The 17,215-nt window shown below is 44.9% G+C and overlaps 1 protein-coding gene across 4 annotated transcripts in view; it reads left to right on the forward strand.

Annotated features, from left to right (window-relative positions):
• The window catches only part of THSD7A (thrombospondin type 1 domain containing 7A), a 293,377-nt gene that overhangs the window by 21,993 nt on the left and 254,169 nt on the right, over window positions 1-17,215 (forward strand). For 3 of the 4 annotated variants that reach the window (XR_006389941.1, XM_044293068.1, XM_044293071.1), the window contains exon 1: window positions 14,413-14,915. The exons of the other annotated variant lie outside the window; for it this stretch is intronic. Coding sequence is in view for 2 of the 3 variants with exons in the window: in XM_044293068.1 (XP_044149003.1) it covers window positions 14,777-14,915 (139 nt within the window). In the remaining variant the exon portion in view is untranslated. Of the gene's footprint in view, window positions 1-14,412; window positions 14,916-17,215 lie in introns of those variants that run through there. 4 annotated transcript variants of the gene reach the window in all.

Below are 17,215 nucleotides of genomic sequence, written 5' to 3' on the forward strand. Positions count from 1 at the left end.
ACCGCCATGCAGTGCTGCTTCAACAGTGCCATTTTGTTTAATATTAGCGCCACAATCACCAAAATAACAGTGCCGTACATTACCTAAATAATGCTGCCTTATAGTGCCGAAACAACGATGCCATCCATTCCCCAAATAATACCACCCTGCAGTGCTTCAGTAGTGCTATTAGTTTCTTAATAGTAGTGCCATATACTCCTGAAATAAATATGCCACATATTACCTAAATGCCGTCGTACAGTGCTAGAACGACAGTGCCATCCAGTGCCACTGTACAGTGTTGAAAGCATCCATTGCCAAAATGATGCCACACTATAGTGCTGAAAAAGTGTCATCTATTTCCAAAAAGCGTATTGCCATACAGTGTTGATATAAATGTCATCCACGGCCTAAGTAATTCCACAAGACAGTGCTGGGAAAATATGTATCACAAAAATACCGCCATAAAAGTCTAAAGCTAACAGTGCCATCCGGTCCCTAAATAATACCGCCGTGCAGTGCTGAAATCACAGTGCCAGCCATTCCTCAGGCAGTTTAGGCAGGGTGCCGAATCTCCTTAAAGACCGGTCCGTGTGGAGGCTTATTGCAATGCTCCATGGGAAATGAACATGCAAAGAGCGATCTCCGAAGAAAGAGAACCTTCCCGCCGGCCCACCTACTGGAAGTGGACAAATATCCATCCGTAGACAGCTGTTTCGGGGTGCTTGCCCCTCTTCCTAAGTCTCCATACTGGACTGGTCTCTTTAAGGAGATTCATTACCCTGCCTCCTCCATCCCGAAACAGCTGTCGGTGGATATCTGGCCTGGCTCTATTCTCTTGTTGGAAAGTCAGATTTTGACCCATAGGAGTCACTTCCAGTAGGTGGCGCTGGTGAGAAGGTTCTCTTTCTTGGGAGATCCCTCTTTGGATACCCATTCTGTCACTCACAGAAGGTGCTGACACCCCCCCCCCCCCCGGGTCTGGAGCCCCCTACGCTGAACCTCACTGACTACCCTGATCACATGGCAGGCGACACGTGGGGCACAGCGATGGGGGCTGCGGGTCACAGATATCTGACTCAATTTGGGTCATTAACAATGTGCACAAGCAAAGGAGACGGTTCTGTAGATGGGGCGGCCGGGGACAAGTGACTTTAAGGGCGCGTCTACCGGGTGATTATGGGCCTGACACGTGTCACGCAAACAAAGATCACAGTGTAATGGGGCTACCATAGGAATCAATGGGGTCACAGCGACGTGTTTCTTGCGACTGCGACAGGAGTCACAAAACATCCTAGTGTTGGATTTTTCGCTATTCGCCTATTGTGGTTGCAGCAAACATGTCTCTGCAAACCTGGTGAGTCCTATGGTTACCCTGTTACAATGTCAGACTTGGGCACAGCACGGGGGCATGACATGTGCCACGGCCAAAATCACCTTGTAGACGTACCCAACCTCATGGTGCAGCTGACCGCATGTTGCCAAGCAATGCCCAATCCATCCATCTATCTCATATCTATCTATTATCTATCTATCTATCTATCTCATATCTATCTATCTATCTATCTATCTATCTATCCATCCACTATTATCTATCTATCTCCTATCTATCTATCTATCTATCTCATATCTATCTATTATCTATCTATCTATCTATCTATCTCATATCTATTCTATCTATCTATCTATCTATCTGTCTGTCGGTGCTTTGCTTGTGGGTCCCAGATGCTTCCTAGCTCTCTGTGGGTCTCTGTGGGTCTCTGTGGGTCTCTGACAGTCCACAATCTGGTGGCCTCCGCCTGTTCTTCGGCAGCTGAGGACCAGTAATCCACACTTGCGTGTCTCCGGTAATCACAGGCGGACGATGCTCGGGCTCCTGAGCCTTTAATTCCATCTTAACTGTGCAACAGAGAGGAAGTAAATACGAAGGCCGACGCGGCCGCCGTCCCCAGCGCTGATGTCTCCTGATGTCAGAATATTTAGGCAGGCAGTGATTAGATCATGGCCGCTCCTATCTAATGCAGGAGAGAAGGCCGGACCAGAGCGGGTCCGCCCAATGGTGGACGTCTCCAGAGACGCTCTGCTGTCATTTCTACGAAGAAGGCAAATGTTGCCCAAAGAGGCTCAGATGTAGCAGAGCTGAGATTATAGTTCACTTCTGTTCTTTGTGCAAGATCATGAAGATGACAAACTCAACTCTGCTACATCTGTGTTTTTATTAATACTTTAAAGGAGTTTTCCAACCCCATGAAATTAGCTTTTTATATTACACCTTTCCACCTCCCTGCCTCCAGTGCCTCCCAGTGCCTCCAGTGCCTCCCAGTGCCCGGCCTGGCTCCAGCACCAGCGCTGGTGTGTGGACATGACCCATGACCACTGCAGCCATCACTGTACTGCTGACATGTGGACACTACTCAACAACAAACACACTGGAAACTTAAGTACCAAACTAGACTGTGTCCTTAAAGGGGTTAATGTAGCTAAATGTGGTCACTTGTGTAGCAACCCGCATAAAAAACTGTAAAAACATAAGATTTTTGTGCAGGGGCATACATAGAAATTATTGGGCCCCATAACAAGAATCTGAATTGGGCCCCCTAACTCCGCCCAATACCACCCCTGGTCCATCCCACCCCCTGCCCTGGCTCCTCCCCTGCCACACCCCCATTGTATTCCTACTGACCCAGAGAATAAAGGGCACAGGTGGGTTTTGCCGCAAAGGGAATGCCATAGGAGCAAAACCCGTAAAACGGTGAAGGAATTGTGGTTGTTTTTTTTTCCAGTTCCACCCCATTTGGAATTTTTTGCCCGCTTCCCACTACATTCTATGCCATATTAAAGTACAACTTGTCCTGCAAAAATAAGCCCTCAAATGGATAGGTTAACAGAATATAAAAAAGTTATGGCTCAAGGAAGATGGGTAAGAAAAATAAAAATGCAAAAAACAAAAAAAAACTCTGGTATCCTAATGTTTAAAGGGGTAATCCAACCCCTATCATGCCCCCCAAAATGCTGGGGACCACATACAGTCAATACTAATGCCGGTGGGGAAGAGGTGCAGCCAATAGCAGGCTGCGACAGAAATGAGTCTCCTAGCATCACCCACGATTCTAGGGAAGCTCATTCCCATCGTGGCCTGCTATTGACTGTCCCCCACATGACATCTCCAGATGTATTCATCTGCACGATGGGGGATGCACTCATGGTGTATCCTATAGAACCACAGTCCTCCATGATGTATCCTATAGAACTACAGTCCTCCATGATGTATCCTATAGAACTACAGTCCTCTATGATGTATCCTATAGAACTACAGTCCTCCATGATGTATCCTATAGAACTACAGTCCTCTATGATGTATCCTATAGGACTACAGTCCTCCATGATGTATCCTATAGGACTACAGTCCTCCATGATGTATCCTATAGAACTACAATCCTCTATGATGTATCCTATAGGACTACAGTCCTCCATGATGTATCCTATAGAACTACAATCCTCCATGATGTATTCTATAGAACTACAGTCACTCATGGTGTATCCTATAGAACTACAATCCTCCATGATGTATCCTAAAGAACTACAGTGACTCATTGTGTATCCTATAAAACTACAGTCCTCCATGATGTATCCTATAGAACTACAGTCACTCATGATGTATCGTATAGAACTACAGTCACTCATGGTGTATCCTATAGAACTACAGTCACTCATGGTGTATCCTATAGAACTACAGTCCTTCACGATGTATCCTATAGAACTACAGTCACTCATGGTGTATCCTATAGAACTACAGTCCTCCATGATGTATCCTATAGGACTACAGTCCTCCATGATGTATCCTATAGAATTAATGTCCTCCATGATGTATCCTATAGGACTACAGTCTTCCATTACATATTTTATCGATCTACAGTCTTCCATGATGCAAACGCTGCCGCTGTGAGGGACAAATTGTGACTTTATAAGACCCTTGAGGACGTAAGCCTGAGGCTAATGCGCTCCTCTGCCCTCCTGGAAACTGCACCTGGGTCATGTACTTAAACATTCACCAGGCAACGGCTATCAATAAATCGACACAACAGGAGCTGAAAGCTCATCAGTGGCTTCTTGGTAATGGGGAATTAATTACCAAATAATTATATGCTGGTTAATATATGCAATTAAAACTGGCGGGGGATCAGAAGTCGCACTACATTTTTTTCTGGAAGAGTAAAAATACTCCTCTTACCATTTTTGAGGAGTATTTTTAGTCGAGGAGGAGTACGAAAATTGCAGTTATTCATATATATATATTACGTAGGTGTATATAACATTAAGAGGTTGCTATTTATGCAGGAAAACCATTACCAGTCTTCTCTATAACATTTTCCATGCAGAAATAGCCAATTTTGACCATTTTAAATTTCTCTCTCAGAAGACTTAATCCCTACCATCCACAGCCGGCAATGGCGTGGGGGTGGCGCGCGCTCCCTGTTTTCATAATAACTGAAAAGGAAGCTGCTGCTGCTGTGTTCAGCGCGCGGGAGAAGGAGGGGTGAGAGGAGCGGCCAATGGCACGGCAGCCTGTGGATACTGGCCAATGAGCAGTCCTCCTCCCTAATAACAAAGCTCTGTACTGTACGGAGCTCTGTTACTGGAGCTTTCAGGCACCAGCAATATTGCTGCGCTGCCTGTGCCGTTCACAGCGCTCAGTGCGCTCATGAATGGCAGTGAAATTATTGTGCGTATTCATAAGCATTAGACATTTTTTAGGGAGTAAAACTGCCTGTAGAGGCGTCTATGACGCTTTTACAGGCATTATTGTGACCTCTGCTGGGGATTATCCAGAAGTAAGGAACTAGTAAACATGGTTTGATGGTATTGAGGTTGTGCCACCAGTATTATATTTAGTGCACAGATGAAGAAAAAATAACAATAATATGCTTAAAAAAATAGACATTGAAGAGTTATAGCATTTATTTTAATAGTATGGTGCCACCTGGTGTCCACAGTGCATAGTACTGTGCAGGTCCATCTACTGAGCTGAATGTTGGTGGAGACACATGCTCAGTCACTCTCCCCCACAATAAGGTCTCCAAATGATTCTCTGTTGATAGAATGGCAGCCTATACAAATGGCTTCTGCCTTACTTATCAGGGAAGGAGTTCAGCCAGTGTGGTGGCATGGCAGTATACAACAAAGCTGAGAACATACAATTGTGAGCAGCAAGTAGACACCATGATACTTTTATTATCTGTCTGCAAGGAAACTTACTGAAGACTAGTGATGGACAAACCACGGCCGAGACGATGCGCAAACGAGATCAAATCTTCGTGAACCGCCAGTTCGCGGCGGGCCCCATTCACTTTAATGGCAGGCGAACCTGAAAAACTTTCAGCTCATATTTGCAGCCACCCAATACTTACTAGAAGTGCACAAATAGTCCCACAACATGGACAGTGACATACCAGAGGGGGATCATTGGCAAAAATTCCCACAAAAAATATGTCTTAAGCAGGGGACATTTTTATGCGTCTTAAAGGGAAATTCTCTGAAATGTGTCCTGCTGGAGCCTAGAAAAATGGTATTTTAGGCCACAGGAGTACGGGCCTTAAAAATTAGGCATTCACCTGACATCTCCATATGTTCGCATGTTCGGCGAATCGCGAATGAGCAAAGTTCGCTGCGAAACAACCGCTGGGCGAATGCAGGACCATCTCTAATGGGGACTATATTTTCAGCTGCTAGAGGAGGAAGGAGACTGATTGGGAACTTACTGAGGTCTATATTTTCAGGTGCTAGAGGAGGAAGGTGTAACGGTCGCGTACACACACACACACACACACAGGGTGGAGGGAAGTGACCACTGCGCTCCACCCTCACCCCTGGCCCTGCCTTCTTGCCTCACAAGTCCTAATGACAGGGGACAACTGGACGGCAATCCCTAGCTTGGAATAGGTGCAGGGAGGACAGACCAGACAAACAACAGAACGTGAACGGACCGAGTCAATACCAGGAGAGCAACGAAGTACAAATAGAGCAAGCCACGAAAAGTCAGGAGAAGCCGGGGTCATAAATACCTGCAGAGTCGTGAAGTACAAAAGGAGTCAGCAGAGAATCGTCAGGAGAAAGCCGGGGTCAGAATTCCAGGAGAGCAGCAAAGTACACAAGGAGCAGGCAGAGGATCGTCAGGAATTCAGCAGGAGGTAAGTACACCAGGGAAGACAAAATCGCAGGTGGAACCTAAATACCAGGCAATCTGTGGCCAGCAGATTGCCTGTTTAAATAGGGAGCCAGAGGGGTCATGTGACGTGGCCAGCATCACATGACTCCACACAGACTACACAGCCGAGCGCCGAGTGTTCAGCTCTGCGCTCAGCCCTAAAACCATTCGCATGAATGTGCATAGTATTATCAGGGGCGCGGGTGACGCCGGACGCACTGATGATGCGCACGCGCTCCGGAAGTGCCCGCCTCCTGGACTGCACCGTGACACTACCCCCCCTTTTCCGCGAGGCCACCGGACCCAAGGACTCAGGTGACGGGTTCTCCGGATGATCCTCATGAAATTTCTTAACCAGTATAGGGGCATGAACCTCCCTAGCTGGTACCCAAGACCTCTCCTCGGGTCCAAAGCCCTTCCAGTGCACCAGATACTGCAAGGAATTATGCACTCTCCTGACATCCACAATTTTAGATTCCACATACTCCACAGAATCCTTAACCAGAACAGGCAGAGGCACGGCTTGTGACGATACAAGTTCGATGTATTTTTTTTGTAGGGACTTTAAATACATTGTGAATGTGGAACGAGTCGGGCAATTCTAACCTAAATGATACAGGATTAATCACCTCTATTATTTTGTGCGGCCCTATAAAGCGAGGAGCAAACTTTTTTGAAGCAACTTTGAGTGAAAGATTTTTAGTGGACAACCACACCTTATCCCCCACTTGAAAGTTCACCCCCGTGGAACGTCTCCTATTGGCCTTGACTCTTTGAGCATTTTGAGCTTTTTCCAGGTTCGATTGAACCCGAGCCCATACTGTGCACAGTTTTGAGGAGATCTCATCCGCCTCGGGATTACACGAGGAGACGGGTGACCCAGAAAGAAAATCAGAATGAAAGCCATAGTTACAAAAAAAAGGAGAGACCCCAGCAGAAGAATTAACACGGTTATTCTGAGCAAACTCAGCTAACGGAAGGTATTTCACCCACAACTGTTGATCATCTGCAACATATGCCCTGAGAAATTGTTCCACCGACTGATTGAGGCGCTCAGTCTGTCCATTACTTTCAGGGTGATACGCAGATGAAAAGGACAGAGAAATTCGGCATCTCAGACAGAAGGCCCTCCAAAACTTGAACACAAACTGCACACTCCTGTCATATACAATATTTTCTGGAATGCCATGTAAATGTACAATTTGTTCCACAAACAAAGATGCTAGGGTCTTCGCACTCGGGAGTTTAGGCAGGGGAATAAAGTGAGCCATCTTGCTGAATCTATCGACCACTACCCAAACCACAGTCTTACCCTCCGCAGGTGGCAGATCAGTGATAAAAGCCATGGGTAAGCGTCGTTGGTCCCCAGCCGGGCGAGTCCTAGGGGTTTTAGACCTTGCACAAACCTCGCAGGCCAACACATAAGACTTGATGTCTCTAGTTAAAGTAAGCCACCAGAATGATCTGGAAACCAGCTCTTTAGTGCCCTCAATGCCCGGATGTCCACAAAAACATGTCATGACACTCACCCAGCAGTTGGAGACAAAACTGTACAGGAACAAACAACTTATCTGTAGGAGTGGATAACGGAGCTAGGTGTTGTTCAGCCTTAATGAGAGTCGTGATGTTCTGAGACAAGGCTGCTACGAAGACCTTAGCTGGTAAAATTGTTTCCGGGGGACTCTCTGTAGGCTGATACGCACAGAAACTCAGAGAGAGTGTGTCGGCCTTCACGTTTCTACTTCCTGGTCTGAAAGTGATGGAAAAATTAAAGCGAGTAAAAAGCAATGCCCATTTAGCCTGACGGGGATTTAACCTTTTAGCCGACTTGAGAAATATTAGGTTCTTATGATCGGTACCAACAGTAACACAATGTTTTGCCCCCTCAAGAAAATGTCTCCATTCTTTAAATGCCCACTTAATGGCCAGTAACTCCCGATTTCCTATGTCATAATTTCTCTCAGAGGGGGAAAACTTTCTGGAAAAAAAGGCACAAGGTCTCAGGTTAGTGAGGGTAGCAGGACCTTGCGAGAGGACTGCTCCTGCCCCGTCCTCAGAAGCATCCACCTCCACGATAAAAGTTTTTTCCTGATCTGGCTGGGTTAGAACGGGAGCGCTACTCAAAGCCTCCTTTAGGGTTTCAAATGAATCTAAAGCCTCAGTAGACCAATTTTCCAGATCCGCCCCTTTTTTTGTGAGTTCGGTGAGTGGTCTAGCGATTACCGAGAAATTCTTTATGAACTTACGGTAATAGTTAGCGAATCCAAGGAAACGTTGTAAGGCCTTTAAGGATGATGGTCTTACCCATCCCTTAATAGCTAAAACCTTGCTTGGATCCATCTTTATGGCGTGGGGAGTCAGAACATGTCCGAGAAATATAATCTCCTGCACCCCAAAGACACATTTTTCCTGTTTAGCAGATAATTGGTTCTCTCTCTACACCTCCAGTACCTGTCTAACATGAAACACATGACTCTTAATATCAGGGGAAAATATCAAAATGTTCCCAAGAACTCCCTAAAAATATTGTCCATGAAATTTTGGAACACAGCCGGGGCATTGCTGAGTCCAAAAGGCATAACAAGATATTCAAAGTGATCAGCCGGGGTATTGAACGCTGTCTTCCACTCGTCCCCCTCCTTGATTTGGATTGAATTGTATGCTCCTCTTAAATCAGTCTTAGAAAACCAGGTCGCCCCCAGTACCTGGTTAAATAATCCGGAATCAATGGGAGGGAGTAAGTATTCCGGATAGTGATCTTATTTCATTTCTGGTAATCTATACAGGGTCTGAGACCACCATCCTTCTTCTTAATAAAGAATAACCCCGCCCCCATTGGAGAAACCGAGGGTCTAATGTGCCCCTTAATCAGGTTTGGAAAGATTGTAAATACGCCCATAAGAAAACCTTGCCCCCTTCTCCAGGACTATGGCGCAATCATAAGGTCTATGGGGAGGAAGAGCCTCCGGGGACGACGACGAGAACACATCAGCATACTCCTTTATGACTGCGGGTAATACTTCAGACTCCACTGAGAACCCAACCCGTATTCTAGACAAACACGAGCCGCCCTCAGATCCCCAACTTACCAGTTCCCCTCTGGTCCAATCAATCGTAGGATTGTGTAATTGGAGCCACGGCATCCCCAATACCACCTCGACTGGTAAGTTCTCCAGGACTAACAGAGGACTTTTTTCTAAGTGGCACACTCCCACAGCTAAGGAGATCTCTGAGGTACATGACCTCACAGTAACCCCCACCAGGGTAGTGGAGTCGATGGCCATGATATGGATGGGCGTAGGTAAAACAAAAATTGGAATACCGTGTCTAGTAGCATACCCCTGGTCAATAAAGCTGGCCGCTGAGCCCGAATCTATAAAAGCCTGACCCGACCACTTATTAGAACCCAGAGTAATGGTTATAGGAACTAAAAGCTTACTCTTAGTAATAACAGGGAGTACCTTGGTGGTCTTGTCTTGGAAGCCTTATCAGAAAGGATCCTCTTTGGACACTGATTGATCCAATGGTCAGGATCTCCGCAGTAGAAATAGACCCCACCTCTGCGGCGCTGATCCCCTCTGGTCATGCCAATTTGCATAGGTTCTTCAGAGGAGACCTCAACACCACTCCTGGAACAAACCTCAGACTGGACCAGCACCTGAGAAGAGAACTGTCGTTCCTGTCGTCTTTCTCTCACACGTCGGTCGAGTCGGACTGCTAGGGTCATAGTCTCCTTAAGAGTCTCAGGGAGCTGATAACTCACTAGTAGGTCTTTTAGATTATCAGATAGGACTGACATGAATTGACACTTAAGAACTGGCTCCTTCCACCCTGAGGGAACACACCACCTTCTAAATTGGGTGCAATATTCCTCCGCAGAGAGGTTGCCTTGAACCAGTGCTTTCAGCGCGGTTTCGGCTACCAGGGCCCTGTCTGGTTCCTCATACAGGGTACCCAGAGCCTAAAAAAAACCTCTACCATAGTTAAACAACTAGCATCAGGGGGTAAAGAAAAGGCCCACTCCTGGGGATCCCCCTGTAAGTGGGAAATAACAATGCCCACCCATTGGCCTTCCGACCCGGAAGACAAGGGGCGTAAACTAAACCACAGTTTACAGCTCTCCTTAAAGGAGTGAAACTTCCTCCGATCTCCAGAGAAGGGTTCTGGAAGCTTGATTGGTGGCTCCATATAAGGGCTCAAGTTCGGACCAGAGGCCCGAGGAGCAATGGTGTCTTGTCCTATTTCCAGGGAATGAATCTTCTCCCCTAGCTCCTGCACCATTTGCGTCAGGTTCGACACATGCTCAGTCAGGGTCACTAGAGGATTCATGGTACAGTGGTTTCAGTAGGCCTGTTATTCTGTAACGGTCGCGTACACACACACACAGGGGGGAGGGAAGTGACCACTGCACTCCACCCTCACCCCTGGCCCTGCCTACTTGCCTGGCAAGTCCTAATGACAGGGGACAACTGGACGGCAATCCCTAGCTTGGAATAGGTGCAGGGAGGACAGACCAGACAAACAACAGAACGTGAACGGACCGAGTCTATACCAGGAGAGCTACGAAGTACAAATGGAGCAAGCAGAGAATAGTCAGGAGAAGCCGGGGTCATAAATACCAGGAGAGTCGTGAAGTACCAAATGAGTCAGCAGAGGATCGTCAGGAGGAAGCCAGGGTCAGAATATCAGGAGAGCAGCAAAGTACACAAGGAGCAGGCAGAGTATTGTCAGGAATTCAGCAGGAGGTAAGTACGCCAGGGAAGACAAAATCGCAGGTGGCACCTAAATAACAGGCAATCTGTGGCCACCAGACTGCCTGTTTAAATAGGGAGCCAGAGGGGTCATGTGACGTGGCCAGCGTCACATGACTCTACACAGACTACACAGCCAAGCGCTGAGTGATCAGCTCTGCGCTCAGCCCTAAAACCATTCGTATGAATGTGCATAGTATTATCAGGAGCGTGGGTGACGCCGGACGCACTGATGATGCGCAAGCGCTCCGGACGTGCCCGCCTCCTAGACTGCGCCGTGACTGAAGGAGACTGTTTAGACACTTACTGGGGACTATATTTAGTAGTACTAGAGAAGGGAGGAAACTGATTGGGGACTTACTGGGAACTGTATTAACAGGTTCTAGAGGAGAAAGGAGACTAACTGGACACTTACTGGGGTCTATATTTACAGGTGCTAGTGGAAGAAGGAGACTGATTGGAAACTTACTCGGGAGTATATTCACAGGTGCTCTAGGAAGAAGGAGACTGATTGGGACCTTACTAGGAACTATATTTACAGGTGCAAGAGGAGGAATGAGATTGATTGGAAACTTACTGGGCACAATATTTACAGGTGCTAAAGGAGGAAGTAGACTGAATGGACAGTTATTGGGGACTATATTTACAGGTGCTAGAGGTGGAAGGATTGATTGTTAATTTACTGGGGACTACACTTATTAGTGCTCGAGGAGAGAAACTGTTTAGACACTTACTAGGGACTACTGCATATTAGCAGGTGCTAGAGGAGGAAGGAGACTAACAGGACACTTACTGGGGACCATATTTTGAGGTGCTAGAGGATGGAGACTAATCGGTGGCCTAAATTTACAGATGCTAGAGGAAGAAGGAGACTGAATGGACAGTTACTGGGGACTATATTTACAAATTCTAGAGGAGGAAGGAAACTAATTATGAACTTGCTAGGGACTATATTTACAGCTACTAGAGGGGGAAGAAGGTTGTTTGTAGGAAACAAAGAATTGTGTGATGTGACATTGCCTCCCAAAGCAGCTGAGGGGTCACAGAGAAACAGAGATGGAAACTATCCTTATCCACCCTATAATACCCCGGCCAGGAGAAGAGAGGGGGGGGGGGGAACAACAAACCCAGTCAGTCAAGAATTCCATAACCATCATGTCAGCCTTCCCAACAGCTCCAGATTGTTCTCCAATACTCCAGTTGATTCATTTTTTTTTTTCGGTAGTGAGTTTTCTAATAGTTAACTCTTATCAACCAAACTTATCCAGTTACTAATCTGGGGATTTTCCTTACAACACCAGTTTCTCACAATTATTAACCTAGCTATAAGGTAATGACCATTTGGGACTTCTTATATACAAAGAGGTATCTCCTGAGACAGAGACCCATCTCACCAGCGCTACCTATTGGGAGTTGCTCCGTATGAGTCAAGATCTGACTTTCCAACAAGCCTTGGGATTTGACAAAGGGATATAACAAGTCCAGATATCCATCCATAGAGAGCTGTTTCCGATTTCTTGACCCTCATCAGTACGGAGGAGGATTCTGGCTGTCTCTGTGTGATGCCTTAGAAGTGGCTTAGGCAGGGTGCTGAATCTCCTTAAAGAGACCAGTCTTGCATGGAGACTTACTGGAAGTACCTGTACTTCATGGTATGGAGACTTATTTGCATTGCTTCATGGAAAATAAATATGCAAAGAGGTATCTCTCAAGAAAGAGAACCATGTCACCCGTGTCTTCTATTGGAAGTGGCTCCCTACCTCCCAAAAAATTACACTGAGCCAGCCAGAATCCTACTCCGTACTGATGAGGAGAAGCTCCTTGAAACAGCAGTTTACAGTTGGTATCTGGCTGTCTATATTCCCTTGTCACATTCTAAAGCTTTGTTGGAAAGTTGGATGTTGACTCATAGGGAACATTTCCAATGGTTCTCTTTCTTGGGAGATACCTCTTTTCAAATTTGTTTCCCATGGAGCATTGCCAATAAGTCTCCATAACATGAAGTGCTTCCAGTAAGTCTCCATACAGGACTGGTCTCTTTAATGGGATTCAGCACCCGGCCTAAGGACTGATTTGTGGGGTAACCCCTTTTATAGGTAATTCTTGTTGAAAGATTTTGTGGGCTTATACCTGCAAGCTTTCCCATAACTACATACTAATCTATTTGCCATATCTCAAGGAACTAAGGCTAAGGACCTTCCTGTTCACACCTGACATCCGCATGGGGATATGAACTTTGAAGCAGAAGGATTCACAGGCTGTGGCAAGGTAGTTTCTGATGGGTGGAAGAAGAAGACAATGCAAGAGTACCAAAGGATCCTCCATAGTCTCAGTCATTGACATATAAGAGATCCCAAAGTTCCAGCAGAAGACTAGATCCACAGATGAGATGACTTGAGTCTTACATCAAAATGAACTGAAGCGAGGGCAGTGATACTTGAGCATGCCACGCATGCTTGGTTTCTGGTGATGTCATCAGCTTCTTGATGTTATCTGCTTGACCTTTACTGTGACAACTCAAGTTTGATCCTGTAGTTGTGATACATTGCTCCCTTTGCCCCTGGTCATCTTAACCTACACACATTAGACAAAGAGGCAGATAGAAGAGAGTAACACCTGACTGCAGAATCAGACTATTTGTAGTCTGTAACCATGGAGACACATAGGTCTGCATAGGAGCTGTATACACACATATGTTTGCATAGCTTATTTCAAGTGTAATTATTAGCTTATTTTTTTAATATGCACCAAATCAATGAAAATGGCTGCAAATAAGGGCATATAAAAAGAGCACTAAACCTAGAAAAAAAGAGGGTTTGGGAAAAATCACTGTGATTTTTTAAATTATTCTTTTTATTGTTTTTCTTCTTATTTTTTAAAATTATTAATTTACATATATTTATATTTTTATGTTAATATATTAATTTTACTATTATTGTTATATTTTTTTTATTTTTTTTATACTGTATTGACGATTTTGTTTTGTTATTTTGCCTTATTTTTATTATCATTATTGTTTTATGACATTATATTGCTATTATTTTTCTCATCTTTTGCTTTTCTTAGTATTTTTATCATTACTATTATAAATATTGTTTTTTTGATGTGTTATATTTCTATTATTCTCTTTGTATTTTTGTTTCCTTATGTTACTGTATTATTTTTATTATTAGTATTTATGCTTATTATTTCATTATTATTATTGTTTGTATCAATATTAGCATTCCAAAACTTCCCGTCACGTTGCCAACAAGCCTTTCCTTCTTTGCCCATCTCTGTAATGACATGGAATGACTTAATCCCCGGCCTCCAGTGATGCTCTACTCCTACAGCTTGTGCTTTCATTCACAGCATTGTTTTAGTGGAGAGGCATCTGGGATCCTGCAGTCATATGGAATTGAGGTTGCTTGGTGGCTCGTGCTTTTCCTTCCACCCTCTCTCAGAATTTTTCTTTTTTTTCTTCTCTCTTTTCTCCAGCTGGTATAATTTATTCCTGCAACCTCCCAGACCAAGATAACCTGTTCAGTCAGCTGGAGCCCCCTGCGGACAGCTGTCTCCCTTTTAGCTGATGGAAAACTGCCACTAGCCAGTGAATAGAAGGAGGATGTAGCAGAGCCTGACAATACACACACAGCATCAGCAGCACCAGCTCTATGCTCCTCTATTGTTCCTTGGTGTTAAATGGTTTCTCCTGCTCAACTGGCCTGGACAATAGCTGGAGAGCTCCCTGCTCCTCACTGCTGACACAATAAAGGACAACTGAGGGCTAAACACCATCTCTAGTGGAGCTTTCCCCATTGTGTTCGAGCTGCAACCGCATATCCTCCTGTTCCTGAAGGCAATGGGTCTGCCAGGGAGATGCTCCTCACCCTTCTCCAGGTCCTGCTGTGGAGTGGTTGGGCTTCTCCTGGTCCTGGCTTTATGGGAAGCGGATTCACAGGGCGAACATGACAGCAAAAGTATCTACCTGTGGAAGACAGGTGAGTCCGCTGGAGACCATGATCTTATTGTGTGATTGTCCCTGGTTATATAGAGGATGATGGGTGAAGTTGTATTATCTGATGGAAATAGATGTTGTTGAGGTATATTTACCTAACCAGTTGAATCTATTATCTATCTATCTATCTATCTATCTATCTATCTGTCTATCTATCTATCATCTATATATCTATCTATCTATCTATCTATCTATCTATCTATCATCTATATATCTATCTATCTATCTATCTATCTATCTCATATCTATCTATCTTGACACATCTATCTGCATTTATTCATCTATGTATCTGTCTATCTATCTCTCTATCTAATCTGTCTACTCTACCTATCTATCCAGGTCAATATTTTTTTAATATATACCTATGTCTGTCTATCTATCTATCTATCTATCTATCTATCTATCTATCTATTAATCTATCATCTATCTATCATTTATGTATTATATATCTGTCTATCTATCTATCTATAAATCCTCAGTCTGCTGTGCTATATGTCTTATAAGCTTATACTTGCCTGGTCCACGTGACAGTTAATGTGCATTGTCCATGGGGGCACTAAGTGGTTTTGGGGTGAAGGTGACAGGACTGCTGGTTATTGTATGTGATGTATATATATATATTTGCACTTTGTATCCCCCTCAGTTCTGGATACCCAGGGTCAGTGACAGTCTCCAGAGATGCAAAAAGAAACTTTCCGGCTGGCCTGATTTCTTATGTGACCACAGTGACAAGTTTGCATTTAGCGATGACATACATTTAGAAAATGAGGCTTCTCCGGGACATCATTTCGCAGTGTGACAGGCACCACAGTGGGCCCCTGCCTCAGCTCTGCATTGTGTGTATGAGGGGGGGGGGGGGGGATGTTTTACAGTGGTCCTGGGGTTGTCTCCCAATGACCATTATTGTAGGCTTGATTGGTTCGAGTAGCATGCAATGTATAAATTTGGGTGGCACTGCCCTGATCAGGCTCAAAATATCCAACTATGCCCAGTCATTGTACAGTAAATACTAGAGAGTGTACTATGTTATAGTATATGATAATTACATAGGATACTTGCCTTGGCATGGTGTCTTGAGGGCAATTACATAGATATTCTGGTCAGTGGAAAAAAATTATAGCGTAATAAACCTAACCCAGGGGCGCAGCCACTCTCTGCCCTACAGATGCCAGGGCAAAGGTGGCACTGGGTGATCCTTTGTGCCATGTGGCTTCAGGAGGGAAATGATGAGGATGTGTTTTCATTGGTTTCAATAGAAGCTTAATTAGCGCTGTTTGGATACAATGGGAGAATTTGCATAAAGGGCTGAATACAAATAATAGAGATTATTAAGGCAACAGACTGGTCCAGATGTGAGGGACAGGACTTAAGGACAGGTCTAGGATATTGGCCTTGACGACCTTAAAATAAGCATTAGGTAATGAAAGGGTGCATTCTACTGCAAATGGAATTTTGAAAAATGTGATACTTTGTTGCAAAATATATTGTTTGTATTTATAAATATGTAGCAGTAGAAGGCAGGGGTTGTCATCCATGGCAGAGCAGAACCTCTCAACTATCACCATAGGTCTGCCTACACCCTGAACACAATTACAGCTCTGCTACATCGGTGTTGGAGATTCTAAAGAGTGTTTGAAAGTCAGTGCCATGTTTAACTGTGTACGTTCCGCTCATGTATTGTTGCAATGCACAAAGCTGCCTTGATGAGCTGGGAGTACAGAGTATATGTGACACAGACTGCTAAGCCTCTGTAAATTGGGTTAGCTTTCCATCTCGCTGATAGCACAGCTTATCACCATAATGGAAGGTACTCATTCTTTGATTTGTCTTAACCCAGCCGTTGCCTCAAGGGCTTGTGCTAGTCGTAGACCCGGTTGATGCGAATGTGATTACGAAATGGATCTGGGAATTATACAACCGTTCAACTGGGACAAGCTCGTACATAAAATAATGGTCGCAGGATTCACTCTTGGTATAGGCCATGCATGGTGCATTTATGGAGCTATATAGTGGTATATAAATCATGGCTTTGTGGGATCTTCACCAATCAATAGGTTAGTGCCTAAGGGCTGGGAGCTAAGAGGATGCACATGTCCCCTCTCCATCCCGTGATGGTAATGGGACCCTTCTGCCTTATTACTTTCTTCTGTGCTCTTGACTGGTTGATTTCAAGCTGGTTTCATGATGGTGGAGGACCCTGGGTAATAAAAATATTGGTGGGGTTGTCCTTCTCCTTCCATCTTCTGTCATATTTGGTGAAGGGTATAGGATAGGTGGATGCAT

This window comes from Bufo gargarizans, chromosome 5 (assembly GCF_014858855.1).
Source record: "Bufo gargarizans isolate SCDJY-AF-19 chromosome 5, ASM1485885v1, whole genome shotgun sequence".
NCBI classification, from domain to species: domain Eukaryota; kingdom Metazoa; phylum Chordata; class Amphibia; order Anura; family Bufonidae; genus Bufo; species Bufo gargarizans.